This window comes from Haliotis asinina, chromosome 7 (genome assembly GCF_037392515.1).
Source record: "Haliotis asinina isolate JCU_RB_2024 chromosome 7, JCU_Hal_asi_v2, whole genome shotgun sequence".
Taxonomy (NCBI): Eukaryota; Metazoa; Mollusca; class Gastropoda; order Lepetellida; family Haliotidae; genus Haliotis; species Haliotis asinina.
Genome location: NC_090286.1, coordinates 15,353,181 through 15,374,953, shown reverse-complemented (window position 1 = coordinate 15,374,953; position 21,773 = coordinate 15,353,181). Strand labels below are relative to the sequence as shown.

Genomic DNA, 21,773 nt, shown 5'->3' with positions numbered 1-21,773 from the left:
GTAACCAAAATGCAATTATGGAACCGGGAAAAAAAAGCCACTTGTTTTGAGATCTTCCGTTTAGACATTTGGTGCCCATGCAGGTATACAGCAATCTATCTGTATTTCCAGAATGGCAGTTGAAGCAAGATACTAGTATATGGACTTGTGTGTGGAAAAAGCAGTGGCATACCACCTCCTACTGGAAAATATAGTGGGACATTGCCTGAGTAGAAAATCTCTACAATCTCTGCAAAACAAATCTCTAATCCCTGGGAGGTCTACCTACATTTGTAGATGATATCTATTCGTCTATCTTCAACAAAAAGACTGCGTCTGTTGAAAAGGAGCTGAGTATTTCACCATTGGAGAAAAAGGAACAGCATCTGTTGTAGTTTTCAACATAGACAGTGCAGTACGTGCATCTTTGAGCAAGAGGAGATCAACATGCAAACCAAAATAGTGCATACCCCACAATATGCCTTAGATGCCCCATCTTCAATATGAAGCACTGTACAAGAATCAAGAAAGGAACCAATTCTGCGTCAATTCGGAATGTTTGTGATAAACATGGCTCTTGGAAATACCTATGGAGTACATACAAGCCAGTAAAATTGTAGGGCACCTTGAACCCCAAATGAACCCCCAAAAAGCCACATGTTTGAGATCTTCCGTTTAGACATTTGGTGCCCATGCAGGTATACAGCAATCTATCTGTATTTCCAGAATGGCAGTTGAAGCAAGATACTAGTATATGGACTTGTGTGTGGAAAAAGCAGTGGCATACCACCTCCTACTGGAAAATATAGTGGGATGGGGTTTACCATACGATGGTGACTTATTCAGACATAAATAGACCTATCAACACAAACTGCCTCCAGAACAATAGTTCAGTAACAGACCTAGTTATACTGATGAATGAATCATTTCCCTATTGAAAATGAGACTTACGTCAGTTTCGTGAGAATAATCATTTTACAGATTTATGTATGACTCATACAATAACCGCTGCTGTTTCTGGGACTGTCTGGTGATGGTGAGAAAAGTAGTCAGCATTGCAGTCACCAACACTATGCTAACTGAGTAAGTACATGGTAACATGTTTACAGCTGAACTGTGTTGACAGTGTGTCAGTGATGGATGTCATACCCATCTCTGACCAACCCTCTCCTTCACATCACCAGCAGTGTGACATACCCATCTCTGACCAACCCTCTCCTTCACATCTCCAGCAGTGTGACATACCCATCTCTGACCAACCCTCTCCTTCACATCACCAGCAGTGTGACATACCCATCTCTGACCAACCCTCTCCTTCACATCACCAGCAGTGTGACATACCCATCTCTGACCAACCCTCTCCTTCACATCACCAGAAGTGTGACACACCCATCTCTGACCAACCCTCTCCTTCACATCTCTAGCAGACTGACCAACCCTCTCCTTCACAACACTAGCAGACTGACCAGCCTTCTCCTTCACATCTCTAGCAGACTGACCAGCCTTCTCCTTCACATCTCTAGCGGTGTGACATACCCATCTCTGACCAACCCTCTCCTTCACAGCACTAACAATCTGACCAACCCTCTCCTTCACAACACTAGCAGTCTGACCAACCCTTTCCTTCACATCTCTAGCAGTCTGACCAACCCTCTCCTTCACAACACTAGCAGACTGACCAACCCTCTCCTTCACAACACTAGCAGACTGACCAGCCTTCTCCTTCACATCTCTAGCGGTGTGACATACCCATCTCTGACCAACCCTCTCCTTCACAGCACTAGCAATCTGACCAACCCTCTCCTTCACAACACTAGCAGTCTGACCAACCCTCTCCTTCACATCTCTAGCAGTCTGACCAACCCTCTCCTTCACAAGTACTGTCGGAAATGAAAAAAACTGTTCTTAGGCTGTTACTCTGTATCCATCAAATTTACACAACTGCAAATAGGATGTGTCAAAATATCTCACTTCGGCCTAAGCGGGCATTCAGTGGGATGCAGAAACGGATATCCAGAAAAGCACTTTTACTTGTAAAATCGAGTAAAACTTAGCAGTCTAACCAACCCTTTCCTTCACGAGACCACCAGTGTGACATACCCACCTCTGAATTTATGAATACTTTATTGATGTTCTACGTCTTTTTCAACAGTCCCCTTCGACAGTCCATTGTTCTGCTGTCAGTTTCTGGCCTCTACTTATTGTTACTGCTGGCTGCTCGCCCTTACAGGTATGTAAATATACATATCATCTGCTGCTAGTTAGTTGTTGGCCCAGGAAAGCACCATTTCAATTTTTATCCCACCGTGTATTGGGGGGGATATAGTCAACGCCTTGTCTGTCCGCCCATCCGTAATCATTTTGTTTCCGGAGCATTAATCAAAAAACATTCAGTATTTTTTAGACCAAACTTGCTGGATATAATAATCTTAACCTATTTTTAGACCAAACTTGCTGGATATAATAATCTTAACCTATGTTTGTGCCTTTTGCTATATACAGATTTTTGGCATTTTCATTTTTTTTGTTTTTTGGTGTTAGTCCAATGGTGGGGTGGGCTTTGTTTCCTGAGCAGAACTCAAAAACTGTTTAATATTTTTCTGCAAAAAGTTGGAAGATATATCAATCAGAACCTATTGTGGTGCCTTTTGCTAGGTACAGGTTTTTGTGATTTATTATTTTCTTGGTTTCCATGGAAACGTTTCAGACTATGTCTCAAAAGTGAGAGGTGTTTCGTTTCCAGAGCACATTTCAAAAACTTCTTAATGTCTGTCAGTAAAACTTTCTAGATATGTGTGGCAGATCCCAAAGTGGTGCCTTTTGTTCTTACAGGTTTTTGGAATTTATTATTTTCTTGGTTTCCATCAAAACGTTTCGGACTTAGTCTCAAAATGAAGGGATGGGATTCGTTTCTGGAGCAGAACACAAAAACCGTTCAATATTTTTCTGCAATACTTGTAGGTACATCACTCAGAACCTAAAGTGGTGCCTTTTGCTATGTACAGGTTTTTGTGATTTATCATTTTCTCAGTTTCCATAGAAGCAATTCAGACTTTGTCTGAAAATGAAGGGATGGGCTTTGATTCCGGAGCAGAACTCAAAAACTTCTGAATATCTTTCAGCAAAACTTGGCAGATATTTGAGGCAGACCACAAAGTGGTGCCTTTTGCTATTTACAAAGTTTTGGCAGATATATAAGAGATCTTGAAGTGGTGCCTTTTGCTGTTTACAGATATATAGCATTTATATTTTTCATGATTTCCATGGAAACAATTCAAACTTAGTGTAAAAAGACATTAGGTAACTGTCAGATGATTGGTCCTTTCAAATATGTGGGGGCCAGGGGATATGTCATCTTCTGATGACTCTTGTTTTTTTAATCAATTTTAACATTTTTGTGGCAGAAAGCGCACATGGAAAGGTCTGCCATTGAACATCCATCAGATGCTGGAGGTCAGTATAGTACAGAATGACCGTAAATCTTTTGTCTTTCTTTCTTTCTTTCTTTCTTTCTTTCTTTCTTTATTTATTTATTTATTTATTTATTTATTTATTTATTTATTTATTTATTTATTTATTTATTTATTTATTTATTTATGATTGAGTCACAGTATAAAGCTGGCAGTATTATATTGTATTAAGACAATTTCAAAACTATGAACTTTGATTAGTAAAACAAGGCTGGCTATGAATTTTATTTAGTAGAATACAAAGCAGTTTTTCAATGATGTTAGGTGACATGACAAAGCAGGGTATGAATTATGTATTACAACAACAATGCCTGTACATAGCGTTGGACTCATTTGTATGTAGACTTGAACATCTTGATCCATCTCATTCATGAGGTAGTTCTCAATTTAATTGGTTAGTAGTTTCATAGTTTCATGTCTGTACGGGTAATAATGGCATTGCAACTGGATGTGGTGACATAAATGACAGTGAAGATTGAGTTGCATGATAGAAGATGGACAACCATAACAAGGGCAAGACCATCACAGAATGTGTTTAACCTGATGATTAGTTTTAAATTTTGGAGAATAACTTTGGCAAATATTGAAAGTTTTTTTTCAGTCCGTGTTTGTTTCTTAAACAGTCTGTCACAAATGATCAAATTCAGGAAAGTGTATTTCTAGTGTCCATTTACATTGCCACATTACTGGTGTAAGAGGCCAAACATCCATGGGGAAACTTTGACCAAGGACAAACTTTCCCCATCCTTGAATCAACCTTGAAGGCTTTTTCTTTAATCACCCTTGTTCTTATATTAAAAGGGTGATAATCTTGCCTAGCTGTACTGTTTCTTCCCCAACCTTATTTTCATGTGTATGTTCATCTTGAAAAAGTAAGAAATGAAAACAAGACAGCTATTCATTTGAACACATTTATAAGTGTTTGTCAAGTTTCAATTTTCAAACAATTTACATCTTCATCTTCATATATAAAAAGTACTTGGTGTGCACTTTGTTTAAATATTTTGATATAAGTTGAGATTAAAAAGAAAAAGTAAGAATAAAAGCAAAGTATCAAATGTGTCACAGGAACAGTGATTTACCAGATAACAGTCCCATCCATATGAATTACTCCTACATCTGCAGTGGACATACATGTCCACATCAAGAAGGGATGCTGTGGCCATTATCTCAGCATCTGTGTGCACATGAACAATCCTGGGTTGTGCAAAGTGTAATGAGACATTGTGGCCAGGGTAAGTGTGAAATTTGATGCCAAGTCTCTTTGAAAGTATCTTGCACTCATCAGCAGTCAGGGGACAGAAAGATTGCGAGTTGGTGGTAGAGGCTGAGACTAAGGTGTTGGAAGCTCTGGCATTTCAGGATGAGTCTGAGGCTGAAGTGTAGGAGGCTTAGGTATTGGAGGTTGAGGCCAAACCACTGGAGGCTGAAGCAGTAGTCTTGGCAATGTACCTCGATGTGAACTGTGCTTTCCTTATGTTGCGTGTAATCTAAGTTTCTGCAGTGAAGGTGTTTGCTTGTTCCTTGGTGGCTGTGAGTCAGACTGTTCTGAATCCTCTTGTCTGCACACCTTTAAATTACTTGAATTGTGTGTGTTGGAGGGCATTCTCTCAGATTCAATCTTTCTGAGTTTCACTCTTCCCTTCCTGAGATCCTCTGTGATGATGTAGGGGCCTATCCACATGGGCATGAATTTGTCTCCAAACCTGATTTTCTTTGCATGCTTGATCAGAACTGGTGCTAATTTGAAATGAGGAAGACGCATGACGAGCCTTGAAGTTCTTCTTCTGCTTCTCCCAAGTCTCTTGAATGTTCCTCGACACAACCTTGTTTCTTGCTTCAGATGTCTCTGTCATCCTCCTGAGTGTGTCTTGTATCCCACGACTTTGTTCACCCTCAGTTGCATATTGCTCTGAGGCTTCCATACCAAACATGTAGTCAACTTTTGAACATGCATATTCCAGCGTGTTACATCACCTATGATGGTGAAACAAGTTTGAGACTGCACACTCTTGCTGAAATCTTGCAGTAATCCTTGCAATCATCAAAAGCTATGGGATCATCCTTCCACTCATTATTTGTGACGTAGGATTTTGCATACATTTGACTGCCCCTTGCATTCAGATCTTAGCTGACTTCCACAAGAGGCATGCTGTGGAAGGTGGTAATGCCCAAACTATGTCCAGGCAAATACCAATCTGTTTTCGGATCGATTTTGAATTTGCCACAAATAATTCATATGCGTGCCAATCGTATAGGTTATGTGTCTGATCTGTTAGTACGCGTGAAATGTGAACATGGACTGGCTAAGCAGGTCCTGACAAGTGTCGTTCAAAGTCACGAAGCATGATCAGTCAAAAGTGCAATATTTTGTAATTTGGGTTTCATTTGCTGATATGCTTATCTGGCTCTTTGTTTATGGCTTATGAGCCCGATAGGTGTTAATTTCAAATTGCATAGGGACAGTGATTGAAGTTGTGCACTGCATATTGCCATTAGCAGACAGGCAGGCCGACATATAGGCATCAATAAATCAGACATCGAATTTTCTCTTTAACACAGTCTGCTTATCACAATCAACATGAGTTTGGATTTTTTATGTAACGATTAGATTACTTACTTGTTTGTGTACACAACAAGGATTAGACTACCGCTCATGACCTCATACTCCAGGCAGGCATACTGTTTCAAGCTCCGCGAACCTATTCACTGTGCATGAGCGCAGCGCAGGATAGCTTTTGAAACTCTTTTCCCCAGCGCTTAGTAGTTAGTACATTGTTTTGCTGGCTTTTTGTCATCATGTTTTTCCCCCAAACTTTATAGGTTGAAGTGGCAATATTGATGATTTGTTTCGGTAAGTGCCTACCGAAAGGTATCATAATCTGCAAAGTTGTGTTTTACTTTGTATGTGACCTTTAAGAAGGGTTGTTGAAGGGTAGATACAAGAAGGACTGAAGGCAGATCACAAAGATTACTCACCAGTGTTGTGGATTTCCCAGACCAGATTCTCCAGAAGCCTATTCTCGAAATCAATTACTACTTCATGGTAGTAATTCTTTATCCTGAATAACATTGAATCACGTATGATGTACGGAAATTACTAATGTTTTGTGAATTCAAATTGATGTAAGGGAGATAACTCTAAAACAATTTGGCCAGCAAAATCTACTGATGACTGCAAAAAGATTCGTACCGCTGCGTCAAACAGTTCAAATTAACATTGAGGTGTTCAGTAAGATAGGTAGATTGTTCACTGGTCCCTTGGGGCCAAGGGGTTGATGTACACTCAATGTTTGTATATGTCCCTCTCACCCTTCAGACTTCAAGGGAACATAAACAAACATACAGGGTACATCAACCCATGTTCCCCTTGTGACCAGTGAACAACTTATAATGTACATTGTATCCTTACTTTTTAAAACATTGGAGGTGAAGAACCCCAGCTAACTGATCAGTGCCTCATCCACAGCTGATGCTCAACATGGATGGTTAGGGAGACTTTATCTCCAACAATACGATCACCTAGCCACCTAGTTACATCATGTCACATTTGATCTTCAATATTTCCTAAGTTACAGCAAGCGTTTGATGTCTGTATGATGTCTTGATTGAAACTTAAGAAGTTATGATGATGCATCCCAAATTTGTGATGAACGTGCCCACATAATTATTTTGTTTTTACTTAAGCACACACCAGACTAATCATAGGATAGTTGCATTGGAGAACCAGTGATGTGTGCCAACTTGCCATACATTTATTACTATGGTGTATTCAATGTATTGTATTTGAAGGAATTGTTTTGATGCAGGTTTGACTCACCCGACCAGTTCATTGTCAAAATGAAATTAAATTTGGTAAATGTGTTGTAAAGCTGAGGTTGGTACCTTACTTGTGGGCGAATAATACATGGACCATTTATATCTTTCCACATCAAATGCAATTTTGTATGAATTGTAACTGTAACTTGTAAACTTGCAGTTTACATTTGAACTTCAGTGGTCATGGTGAGAGTGGTTTGAAAATATTATTTACAAAAATCCAGCCTGTTGTCATATAAATGTGACTGGTATATGTCATCAGGTGGTGTGTACTGTGAGTCTGTGCGTGGTGCAAACAGGGGGACTGCTCCTGTCCCTGCACCTCTATCCAGAGATGCTGAGTTATCTGCTGATGGGGCTTATACTATTGGCGTTGGTCCTGTGGCTGGGATGTGCAGCAGTAGCAGGCAAAGTTGAGGAATTGGAGGAACAGGTATGTGAGTACTGCACAGTGAATTATCAATATCTCAAATATATCATCACAGCTTTTTTGAGTCGCATTATTTAGAGGTTGGAGAGCAATATAAGGACAAGCTTTATGGATGAGCAACTTCCGTATTCAGGTGATGTGACGTTTCGTTTCAGATTCTTGTGTCATTGTCAAGCTACTGTAAGGTTGAAAATAGGGTAACATATATATACAGTACTTACTTAACAAAAACAACAAATACATTAACTGCGATGTACAACGACAATGTGACACTAGCTTGACAACAATACAAGAATCTTTATCGAAATGTCGCAACATTTGAATAAAGAAGTTGTTAATCAATAAAGCTTGTCCTTTTATCATGACAGCCTGCAAACAATCAAGTCGAGACCAAGCATGAACAAAAATCCATGCAGTTAATTTGGAAAAAATCTGCCTTCAGGTTTAAAACATGTTCCCATTGTTTGACGCGAAACACAATCAGTCATGTTGGCGTTAAATATCCTTGTTTCCACGACAGTTTTCTTTTTAATTCCAGGGCATTTTCTGTCTGCTCATCCACTTGATTTCCATGACCAAAACTCATATCAACTTAAGGCTAACTAGTAACATGGAATATGATTTCAGGTGTGGAAACCAACTGAGGTCAGTAGGTATTAGTGGTAGAAAAATAGTTTACAGGCAATTATTTCATACACTCAGCAATGAACAGAAAGAGCAAAAGTTTAAACTGCTTAAATGCATCCTGATCTTGAGTAACTTCAGGCAACATATCCGATAGTTTTGTTTAAAATACTATTTCACAACGTGTGATTTTACCTGTTTCAGTTGGACATTTCAATGTGTTATACAAATGTTATGAATTTTTTTACTGTAGTTGATTTTATTTATTTGTGAAAATGCTGTTTGTATTAAAATCACAAGTGAAAATTTTAACAATAAATATATATATATATATATATATCTATAAATATATTAATGTGTTAGAATTTTTAAAATTTTAAAACTTATCCTATCTCAAGTTTAGTACTTACACTGCAGTTGGATGGTGAGCTGCAGATTACCCAGTGTCTGTGTGCAGATGACCACCGTGTGAAGTGGGGAAGGTGAACAATGAGGCCTGTTACGAGCATTGGTGCCTGATTGACAAAATAGCTCCTATACTTGTGATAAGTTGCTTCTCCCAAAGCCCCTTGGTTTAGTTGGCACAAAAACTCACAGGGAGTAGGTGTTTCCAAGTAAATGTGATTTTTCCACTGCAACTTTTGTTCAAGACAAAAGGATGGAGCTGCAACATGTTTCCATGTCTTTCCTCAATTACCAGAAACTGCCACAGAATGAAAATCTTGCAACTATAATCTGGACAATCCCTGCTTCAAAACTATATTCCAGTCCATGTACGCAGTTGAAAACTCAACTGTTTTTACATTCGGTTATAAATGACATCAAATTACCCTCACTCCATTGCTTAAGCTTAGCCAAGGAGCCTGAATGCATTGAAATCGAATAGAATTCGGTATTGCCACTTCACTGACATAATTGCTTGTTAAACCAGAGGTCAGTCAGCATCTTACTACAAGACTATGATGAAGACGTTCAATGATGAGTACTGTAACACGATTTGCAACCAAATTTCTCCAACTTGTCATTGAAGAGAGAATAAAGATCTCTGTTAATGCGGCAAACAGGAAGAGAGAAAGTCTTGGGCCAGGGATTGAAGCGTTTAGGATTTCCCAAGATATTGCAAGAGCCTCCTGCATCCTGCAGCTGATCCCACACCACTGCATCTCAGATTTGTGAAATGATTCTGGTAGCTGATTGTTGAATCTAGTCACGAACAGGTCAACTAGGGGATGAGTGATGAGGATCGTCACTGTGAAAGAGTGTCATAAGTCATGCCCCTGGAGGTTGGTTACGTCTGAACATCGGAAGCCTTATGACACACTTTTGCAGTGCTGATCATTTCCTAAAAGAATAATCAATAACTCCGACAACACCTCATGCCTAAACGTATTGAACACAGGTGGTCAAAAATGGAAAATGATAAAAATGAAAACCGTAGAAACTAAAAACAAAACTCACCGATACAGGTGCTCCATCTAGTGACGTCACGTTTTGAGGTGTGAGTTTCAGGACGCGACCAACAAATCATGGAACAGAGTGGAGAAATCTCTGAAGATGGCCGAGCGGGTTTCAAGCATTACCGACATTGCCTCCAATAGGGGCATTGTGTTTATGTTATTTACACTATCGCTGCAATTGAATTGTGAGTGGGCTGCGTTTGTTTACATTTGAGATGCAATTCCTTCAAATTTGCCATAATTCCTTCAATTACTTAGGGAGCCTGATCTTTGGTCTACAGTAATAAATATACACTGACCCCATACCTGCAGATTTGCAAACTAGGTTTTCAAGAAAATGTAGCAATAGAAATACTAATTTCATTTGTAAAAATTGCTCAGCTTGAAAACTGAAATGTTTTAATACATGTCCATGAAAACAGAAAAATATGTTGATTGTGACAAGTTGTCTCGGTCACTGACAAACCTCAATGTCTGATTTATTTACAACTATGTGTCTGCAAATGGCAATATGCAATACACGATACACAACTTCAATCATTGACCACATGCAATTTGAACTTAACACCTGTCAAGCTATATGCCATAAACTGAATGCATTGATTTATGGCTCGTGCACCTGGGTTCTGTCTCAGTCACATTATGTAATTAAACAGACAGGCAGGCGTGATACCTGTACATGAGATGTTATTCGATGTTGGTGCTAACAAACTGCATCCATTTATCCCGGATGACTGGATTGGATGGAAACCAGTACAAACTCACATTGTCAGTTGGTGAAGTAGTTGACTGGTGAAATGGAGATGTATACACCTCATCAAAAGTAACTCACCACCCACACTTAAGAAAGTTGGGGTGCATAAAGATGACTGCGAAAGAAAATTATATTCAAAGACCGTTGAATGGGATATTTATGATCTTTAGGTATCGTTCTCAGTTCTCATTGGCAAATCACCTGTAAAAAATGGTAATACATGAGTTTTACAAGTAATACAACATCTTTTAATGACAACAATACAACCCAAAACAAGCCCCTGAAAAGTATTGCCACCCATAGTTATTAAATGAATACAAGCCATCGAATGTGCATAGAAATTGAACCATATATGGGACAGTTTCACACAGAGAAATGTCTTCAATATCATGTGTATCCACCTCTGGCAGCAATGGTCATTCTGACATGACGTCTCATGCTCTCAATGAGCCTCCGGATCCTCCTAAATGGTATTCTGTTCCACTCCTCCACCAAAGCCTGGGACAATTCCTGCAGGGAATTGACTGGAGGTTCCCTCTGCTTGACCTGGCAGCCCAGAATGTCCCACAGATGCTCAAGGGGGTTGAGATAAGGGCTTCGAGCTGGCCATGTTATCGTGTCAGGCATTGTTGCTGTGAAACTGGCGAACAGCATGGGCTCACTGAGGTTTAGCATTGTCATCCATGAAGACAGGTCGGCTTGCAAGATTGTGACTGTCAAAATGAGGCACCACATATTCATTCTGGTATCACTGATGATGACCAGATCAAGCTTGCAGTCAAAGGAACAGCAACCCCACGCCATGACACTACCCCTCCAAAGGGTACCTCCTCCTGGATGTTTCCCTGGTGATATGCTGCTCCTCATGACCTCCAGATTCGCGCACGGCCGTCTGTAACGTGCAGGAGGAACCGGCTTTCATCGGACCAATGAATGCGCTGCCATGATCTAATCCTCCACCCCTGCCTTGCTGTGCACCAATTTAGACGATCCTGTTTTTGCCTGGAGGTCAGTAGTGGTTTTCTGACGGGACGTCTTGCTCTCTGACCTGCAGCATGAAGGTGTCTACAGACAGTGACGGTGGACAGTCTTTGGAAAGGGCGCCATAGGTTCAGTGGCTGCACACTGTTGAGGAATGGATTATGCCTAGCCATTCAAACCAATGCTCTGGCATCTGTTTTCTGTGGCCTCCCTGTCCTGGATCGGTCCTTAACCTCTCCTGTGGCACCATGTTTGGCAATTAACCTGCTAATTGTCGTGTGGCTTAAATTCAATTCTCGGCCAATAGCACGCCATGACATCCCGGTCCTGTGCATACCAATGATCTGCCATCTTTGTCCTATGAACACTTTGGGTGCCATTTTAACCGAAAAGTCACTCAGGGGATGAATAACGCAGCATAATTTATCAGAGGGTAAACATGCATTTTTGTGTTGAAATGGTGGCCTGTTACCTGTGGGTTTCATGTACATGTGAATTTCCCCAAGGTGCATGCTTTAGGCAGAAAGTATGCACAGAACGGTTTTTCATAGAGACCTATTGTAAAAATCATCACTGGAAAAATTGTTAAGTTAAGGTAATTAATATTGAGTGGTGCGTTACTTTTGATGAGGTGTATAGATGTAGAATCTGAGGGTGTTTGGGATTGAATGCAATCGTTGATGTAAGTTGCGAAGACGTTGCCCTAGGAATGGAGGAGCTGTAGTAAATAGCCACAGGCCCATAGAAATAACAAATGAGAGTAAACTCCACTGATAGTGGATGCCTTGTAAAATGAAGGGCAAACACTTCTGATGATATGGGAAAATTAGGATATGCACATTTAGACTGATGATGAGGTCTCCTGGCTTCAGGATCATGCACGGAAGAGCTACAGAGATCATTCTGAAGTGCGTAAGTAGCTGAAGGTAGTTGGTGAGGTAGTTGAGTTCCTATTGAAAATGAGGCAAAGCTTGTCTGTGTCCTTTATTTGTTTTGACAAGAAAATTTGGGGTGTAAAAGTCAGGAGTGTCAGGCAAAGATCCTTGAGACTTTTATCGCTAGTTTGTCCAGTTACAAACCAAAGGTTGTTTGTTGAGCTGTTTTCAGCACCGATAGTTATGTCGAACCTGGTTGAAGGTTGGTGGCAGTGACCCTTCCCGAATTCCAATGTTTCGTTGTGTTCTGCTATTAGGTTGCTGGGCACATTCTTGACTAAGCTTTTGCGAAAAATGATGGTCATTCAATGTCATTCAGAAAAAATTAACAATTAAATAGTGAGCTTTCTGAGTTGTTTCCCTTTCATCTCATAGTCATGGTGTCTGTGAGTTGAGCCGGATTACTGCTGAAAGGTTTTAATTTACTGGAACAATCTGTAGATCATGACGAGGCGAGCTTGGCTTGAGAAAGTTGAATCCTTTAATGTGACTGAACACCACTCCACTCAGGAGTAGCCATCTTCCTTGGAGTCGTTGTGCTTAGTAGACCATTGGGGTACTGAAGAGTCCATCACAATCATAGGAGATGCAAGTTTCTTGACAGGCCCCCTTGTGTAACGGTATCTACAGTTGACTTCAGTCTGCACAGTGTTGCTGTTCACACTGTCCAGACTAGAGTACTCTGTGACCTGACCTAGATATGAGATAGGATAGGTTTAAACATTGGAAATTTTAACTATAAATTGTATATTTATATACTTACCTTGTCTCACGAGATGGATGCCTGCCCAGCCTCCTCACTACTCAGATTATTTACGTTCCTCCAAGAATAACAATGACCAAGTAGCAGGTAGCGGTGTGTGGTGCATGCTTCCTAGAGACACCCCTGACGTCCTTATAAAGGAGCAGCATAGAGTTCATGGGCTTATGAACAACTGAAGCCTGGGCTTTTATTGTAGGTCATTTCAACCCAGCAGATTAAATTTAAGTGAATGAGTTTAGTTTTACACCACTTTAAGCAATATTCCATGTGTGGGGGGACACCGGAAAATGGGCCTCACACATTGTACCCATGTGGGGAATTGAACCCAGGTCTTTGGCATGATGAGTGAATGCTTTAACCACTAATCTACCCCATTACCTGTTGAATTTAAGAGGGAGATTACCAGACATGAGAAGCACAAGTACATACATATACAATTCATAGTTCAACTGAAAACTGGGACTGACTGTACTTCTCCACATTAGCATGGTGTTCATGGATGGTTCCGTTGAATAAATACTGGCCTGAGCAAAGCTGCCTAAACAGTTAAACTTTGTAACAGTCTTCCCAGGTGGTCTCATCTGGAAGTGTTGATGAATCTGTGCCATGGCTCAAAAAGGTATGCTTTATGGTGGTTAGCAGCATGTGCTACGGTCAAGGCTACTCCCTTGGTAGTTGACAAAATCATGTTGAAGGATGGTAGCGTGCATTCTCTTCCCACAGTGGTTACTTGTCACATCTTCCTACGTAACCTCTGTTCTAATACGACCCTTTCATGGTGCAAGTATTCAAGACTCGTGATTGGAGGCAATCAGATTTAGTAGTGCAATCAGCGACCTTGTTTCAAACGTGATCGTTCGAAAGATCTCGGTAATTTCCGGATACATTGTGAAAACTAAAACCTCTTCCCAAGCACGATACTCAAATGTTTCTTTCTAGACAGAACTCAGTCATGTCGTTTTGTTTCTCCACATTGCTTGCATTTGTCAAGTTGAATCTAAGTCGATGTAACACATGTTCTGATTGGACAGAAAAAAAGGAGATGAATATGCTGCCATTTTTTGCCACTAGGGGATTTTACGAAAACCGCAAAATATGGACGTATTAGAACAGAGGTTCGTAGGAAGATATGACAAGTAACCTCTGTGGGAAGAGAATGGGTAGCGTGCGGCGAATGGCAGTATCAATTTATGGTCCTCAATAGGAAAATCAGTATATTCTTTGGACACATAGTATCTAAAACATTGTTGAACTGACGAGAGGCAATTAGCTAAGCAAAGCCGTGCACAGGAATGTGTGGGAAGGAGAACTTAGATGGAAATACCATCCTGAAGTCATTTCAGGTCCTTAAACCAGGCCCAATGCAACCGATGCAAAGGTGAAAACATAGTAGATGGATCCTATTCCTTCACAGAGAATGTAGAGAGTAAATTCTCTGATGGTTGGATTTCAGATAGCTTTAGATTATCAGGGATCTAAGCTGAAGATATCCCTCAAGAACATATGGGAAAATGGGGTACAGTGAACCAGAGGTGAAGCTCTTGGAGGGTTTTGACACAAAACCTGGAGTCAAGCATCTGTAGACATCTCAGCACATACTTACTACCAGCCAGAAACCATAGCCCCAACCATTAAGTAAAAATTCTACGTTGTGTCTTGAGAATGGTTCCAGGAAACGGGTAGATTAGTAGAGTGCATTGAATGTGCTGGGATAGCCAGATGTAAGAGGTTTGCCGAAAATGGAAGGTTTCATTGCATGTGGGATTTGGTTGATGATGTAAGGTTCATCAAACCTGAAGGTTGATGCGAAAGTGGAGTTGGGGCAGTTTGAACATTTAAAGTTATCCGGAGACTCCTTGTGATGGTTAAGTTGGTGATTGCTGTATCTGGAGGGTTTGTTTGAAGTTCATTATGGCTCAGTAAATGCTGCACAACAACCATCCGTGACGGCATGGTAGGTTTGATCTCTTAGAGCATGAAAACAACGACAGCAGTTTTTGCTCAAGTAGCCATCACACTGAGTATCCAAAAAATCACTGTGACCTGTCAAAGAAGAGGATGATTGTGAAACTTTCTTGAAAGGCCTATCTTTTTTGGACTTCTTAGGAACCTAAGGACCATGTTCATCAGCTTTCTAACAAGTCTCAGTCCAGGAGATATTAGGTCCCGTTCCTATAGATGGAGAAGATATCCTGATCTTGACAGTAACTACCTCTAGAGTGAGTGACATGTGAAACCAAGTCAGCAAACCTGGCCACCGATCCTGTTAGTCACCTGTTACGACAAGCACAGTCGCCTTTTCTGGCAAGTATGAGTTGCTGAAGGCCTATTCTACCCCGCACTTTCACGGCCAACTACCTCTGGAAGTCCAGGTACACAGGCCTATGCAATCAATGCATGAAGAGTTAGGATCAGATTTAAACACTTTCTTGGACAGTGGACAAGTTTTCCTCTTCCTAAGTGAAGAATGATCCTTTCCCATAGTAGAAGAATTATTCAGTGAAAATTCACTTTAACTTTACTTTAACTTTAAGTACAGAACATCTGCACAGCAGCATGAAAAGAGAGAGAATGATCAAAAACTTTGTTGCAGTTTGTTTCCACTCAGCTGGAGATCACGAGAGAAATCATGCCAGGTGGATAAGTTTTAAAAAATTTTTTTTTTTTCATCATACTTGCCCTTAAAAGTCCAGCATGGTAGTAATGTGGTACTACCCACAAGCTATAACTGAGGAAAGTATAGTTTAAAGGAAATGGCTAACTATTGTATGTCCTCATTGTTCAATTATTCAGTGAAGATACAGTTTGTTATGGTCAGAAGTTACCATGTATAGTACATAGTGATGAAGTCAGACACCAAGAAATATATAAAAGTAAAAGGCAAATATTGTTATATTATCAATAACATTTGCCTTTTACCTGAATACCAATTTCTAAATGCCTGTGAAGAACCACGCCAAGAAACAGTGGATTCAGCTACAGACAACCAATACCCGTTACAAGTTATTCAATATAAACCTTCCCAGACAGTTATGTGTACATAGTTTGATGGATTTCCATAAATGTTTACTAAGTAAATTAGTCATCACCTAAATAACATTAAGCTTATACTTCAACTTTGCGGATTCCCCATCTTTATATAAGCAATTTTCATTTTGTTCATGTACATTCCCAACAATATGGCATGACATGTAGTTGCAGTTTATGGCACCAGTACCATAAGTGATAGAAAAAAAAAGTAGATGTTAACAGCTCCCTGTTTTCAGGTTGCCTTTGAAGATGGAGTTGAGCAGACAGTGTCCAGGACAATAAGCTTACCACACCAAAGAATCAAGAGGAACCAGGTTGGAGAGTATGTGACATCACATGAGGTGGAACGCAGAGTGGCGCATGTGGAGTTCTGATCAATCCGGACCTTATCATGGAACTTCTCATCAAACTTGTTACATTCTGAATAAACGCTGGGTGCTTGCCATTGTTATCTGATGTTATTGATTGTGTCCGTGGCTTATACCTGAACCTCCATTTTCAGACATTCAATTTACTGAGATTAACTATACTGTGGGTAACATGTTTAACAGAAAATTTAACGCATGACCCATTTAAAACATCAGAGTAGTTTGAGAAGTGTCAGATACAGTTAAGTCCCTCCACATGGATGACAGGGAGTGAGTGAAAATTGCATAGTGCTGCATCAGCAGTTTGGGCAGCCGTATGTGGTGAGAAACTAGGTAGGGAATTGTAAACACAGTGACAGGTAAATTCACATCTTTGTTGTCATGCTGCAGAATGAGATGTTTAGCTGGTACACAAATGGTGAGGAAGCAAGATCCCCAATATGGAGAAGATGTGGTGCAGGACTGGTGAGTGAATGGTATGTGAGTTTTCACAATCAGGAAACATGGTTGTGTCATCAATAACCTTGCAAGACAAACAGGTTCCTTGTTTAGTATGGTAAATATTTTACCTATAAATACTCAATGTTCAGTGCTTCAGCCAGAAGCCATAATATTTTAGATTTCAAGTTTAGCAGGAAAGTACAGATTCTAGTACTTTTGCTGGGATTTGAACCAACACTCAGAGCGAGGTGCCTATCTGCCAGCACACAAAGTCAGCCATTGAAGCCACTGAGGGTGGAGTGGGATACTTGTTAAGTGCCTAATTTTAACGATTGTTTTAACTAATGATAGACACTGTATGCATGACAAACCATCATTAGTAAACAATGGTTCAGCTCATTGGTGTTTTTTGTATTTCTAATATTGCAAAAGTTTGTCATCAGTTCAATAAAAACAGCCTCAGAAAATATCAAATATGACTTGTTATTCAAATTTCCCAACATATAAGAAATCTCTTAAATATAACCTGTAGGAATTGATCAAACTGTATTAAAGATTAACCTCATGTAGGACATTTTCATAATTTCTTACAATACAGTTGAAAGATACAAAGATGGTGATTCACTGAACTTACTCTGTTGCACCAAGACAGAAAACAAATTATATACTGCATAAAAACAAATGTCTTTCCATGATGAAAATGATCATGTGATCATGACTGCGTGAACAAGCAATGTCGGTCATCTTAACATCACAAGGACTTGTTTCAGGTCCATATTGACGCACAGGCAAACTAGCACAAGTGGGGTTGTGCAGCGTAGAGAATATGACCAGTATTCATATATGCGAGAGAAGCAAGCAAAGCTTGGCAACGCACTTCCCTTGCTTCGGTTCAAAAAGTATTTTTCATGTCAAAATAAAATATTGCCACCATCAATGGTACACTCCCATTTCCTCACAAGGTTATGCTCTCAGATTTCAAACTGAAAGAACAAACTGAAAGAAAGAACAAACTGAATACCATGAGTGGCGTATGTTGAATAAAACATATTTCACGTGAGTAATTATTAAATATGGGGTTGGAAATCGGAGAGCACAACCTAGTGAGGAAATGGGAGTGTACCATTGATGGTGGTGATATTTTATTTTGACATAAAAAATACTTTCTGAACCAAAGCGAGGGAAGTGCGTTGCCAACCTTTGCTTGCTTGGCTTGCATATATGAATACTGGTAATTTTCTCTATACTGCGCAACCACATTTGCGCTAGAGTTTGCCTGTGATTGATGCTGAAGTACACCACAGCATATAACATAGCTAAGGCTGGTCATGGGATGGCCTCAACAGCAGTCTGTTACAAGAACTGACAGCATGTGCTTGTTCAGGCCTGATTGCGTGATGGCTTGGTTCCTGGCATTTTTTCTATATCCATGCACCTGCAAAATCTCTAACTGGAGTGCACTTTTACCCGAAGAATTTGTAGTGACACTCTTTGTTGTCCTGAACTGGATTTGCACAAAATCTCTACTTTTTTTATTCAGGCTGTGGGAGTTGAGGTGGCAGTTTTGAAGCTCATAGGCCAGGTGTTCCAAAACTGCTATTGTATATACTACTCATTAATGATGTGCTGAAGTCCCATGAATGACATCAGGGAGTCTATATAGATGGAGAGAAGAAACTCGAAAAGCCGCTGAACGTATGTCTCAGGTCGTTACCAGTGTAGCCAGTATGGTGGCAGCTTAGTATTTAAGATTGAACCGGCTTATTTTCAACAGCTGATTAAGTTCGCTGAGTGTTCTAACAACTGAAATCCTACATGTAGAAGGCAGGTTAACTGTTTTGTCACTTCAGTTTAAGTCAAATAATTGGTATTAGTGTCCGTATTAGGACAGTAGATTTGAAGTAAAGTTTCAAGTCTGTATGTTATAGCTCACTGGCTTCTATTCTCGATTCACCACAAAGATAGACTAAATTGTGCCGATAAAACTTTTTTCACACATTCGTTTAATTTTTAGGAGGAAAACATACCTTCAGTTGAAAGGTATTTGCAAGTAATAGTGACAGTTTTATGACTTCAAAAAATGTTAGGGTGTAACTGAGGTGTGTGAAAAATATGACCTATCGCCAATCTGTTCTGATCTGCCATTGAAATACTACACAATGTTGTTTGAGTATCCCTAGTTACTTCCTCAATAACCTCTTTCACATATATCTTTAATTCATATGAGGGGAATATACTATCAGGTGAAATGTGTTTGCAAGTAATAGTGATAGTTTCATAATCTAAAAGAGAATGTTAGGGTGTATTTGAGTTGTGTGAAAAATGTGACATATCCCCAATCTGCTCTGATCTGCCATTGAAATACTACACGCTGTTGTTTGAGTGTTTCTAGTTAAACCTTCAAAAACATCTTTCACATACACTTTTAAATCTTATGAGGGGAATATACTATCAGGTGAAATGTGTTTGCAAGTAATAGTGATAGTTTCATAATCTAAAACAAAATGTTAGGGTGTATTTGAGGTGTGTGAAAAATATGACATATTGCCGATCTGATCTGATTTGCCATTGATGCTTGAGGGTTATAGTTCCATAACTTCTTTCTTTCTTGCTGATATTATTTGACGAAACAGGAAAGGTGTTTTAGAATGCTTTGTGACAGTTTTACAGTTTATTTTTGAGGGCAGTGTGACAGTCTAAGTTAACATTTTGTTAATGTCCATTCCATTTCCCCACATGCAATAAGATATCTGAATTAATTATTAATGTAAAACAAAAAGGTCTCAAAGTAGATTTTAGTAGAAGGGCAGTTGATGTTAACACGTGTTCTCGCGATACTTTTGTGTTCTTTAACATGTTTTGGAAGCCTCGGTGTATCATTTATTCTTTCATTCATTCACATATGTACTTCGTTCTTTTATTCTTTTTCTTTATTTCTTTAATTCATTCACATAGTTCTTGCTCTTAATTCTTACTATAATTCATTCATTCATTGTAAACTTCTGACTGATACAATAAATTGGCTGAAGTTCAGTTAAACACAACAGAAGTTGCGCTGGGAACGAGCCAAGTCACTGTGTGCTAATGCATGTCGAGGCACACGTTAATTAGTACAAATGGTAAAGAAAGCAAGCGAGTGACCTATCCCTGTTGTAGAGTGTCCCTGATGACATGTAACAAATCTTGACAATGCTTGATCTTTTTTTAGTTGCTGTCTAACGGCATTGAGTATTCAATCTAAACTGATGGAAAGAGTATGATACATTATCAGTAAAAACTTTATTACAGAAGTGTTGCAAGTATGACATTTCATGTGAATTGCATGCTGTTGTAAGTGTACTGAATATCAGCACAAAAATGTCAAGCTGTTCACCAAGATGCAAACTTTATAGATCACTCATACTAGAACATTATATTGAGATCTGCCTTGGCACTGAAATTTTTTAAGCAATATATATCTATGTATATAAGGGGAGTTACCTATTGCCTCTCATCTAACCATTACACAAAAAGACTTACATCATTTCATTTCCTGTCTAGATGACTGTGTGGTCAGGCCCACTAACTTTGTTGACACTTGTCATCGTATCATAACTGTGTGGTCAGGCCCGCTGACTTTGTTGACCCTTGTCATCGTATCACAACTGTGTAGAATGATGCTCATGACTGTCTGGTCCATACTCCATTATTTACAGACTGCTGCCATATAGCTGAGATTTTGCGTTTAACAACAAACTAACCTACCTAGCTTCTAGGAGGATAAATGTTGCAGATAGACTATTACCATCAATATTTATATTGCTATAATCAATAGTGTTCTTTTATATTAACCTTTGAATTTGTACTGCCAGACTGTCGTACAACCATGGTGATACTTCTGGACTGATTTGTGAACTTGGTCATTTTAGAATACATGTGTTACAGCACATTTCTTTGTTGCTTGTTGGTTTCAGGCCTAGTTCTGTTACAGGGTGAATCTTTAACTATTCCGTGTCAACTTGAGAATCAACACACAACTAAACTATAAAACACAATCTGAGCATCCTTATAAAAGAGATTGATTAAAATCAATCCAGTTCTTTTCACTAATTTGGTGGTCTGGCTTATTCATTAAAAGGACTTAGTATGATCTGTCCCAGTATTTATCATCTGAACTCATTTCTTGTGAGCCTTTTTAATATATATAACCTTAATATTGCTAGTAAAAAGGCTCATAAGAAATATGCCATGTAACTGCTTCTTGAGGGGACCTCCAATAGGCAGTCCAGATGAAACTATAGTCTGTCTGGGTCAAAAAAATGAAAAGGTTTCATAACATGTAACAAAAAACTTATAGACTAACCCCGAAAGGTTTTGATACAATCCCTTCATGTTGCTAACCTGCTCATGCTTCCTGCCCTAAAACAATGCTACTGTTACTTTATCCTCATAAAACTTCAAACAAAAATCAAAACAAAATGATGATAGCTCAAGTAACATATATTTTTAGAAAAAACACTATGAGACTTATTTTCAAGAGTTGGTCTGATGTGTTCATTACATTCTGCACTTAAATGAATGTTTGATCATGAACCAATTGTTACTTAGACTGTGATTATTTGGCATCACCTTGACCCAAACGGACTATAGTTGTTTATGTTTGCAACATGCTCCACATCTGTAATCCTCATATGGTGATAATACAGTATCATATATGATACGTCATAAATAACATTTAACCAG

General features: G+C 39.4%; 1 protein-coding gene across 1 annotated transcript in view; it reads left to right on the top strand.

The window, feature by feature from the left end:
• Window positions 1-16,616, top strand: part of LOC137291859 (uncharacterized) — a 30,624-nt gene extending 14,008 nt beyond the window's left edge. The window contains exons 9-13 of the mRNA XM_067823401.1: window positions 961-1,062; window positions 2,132-2,209; window positions 3,384-3,432; window positions 7,531-7,701; window positions 16,479-16,616. Of these exons, the coding sequence (XP_067679502.1) occupies window positions 961-1,062; window positions 2,132-2,209; window positions 3,384-3,432; window positions 7,531-7,701; window positions 16,479-16,616 (538 nt within the window). The remainder of the gene's footprint in view (window positions 1-960; window positions 1,063-2,131; window positions 2,210-3,383; window positions 3,433-7,530; window positions 7,702-16,478) is intronic.
• Window positions 16,617-21,773: the final 5,157 nt, after the last annotated feature.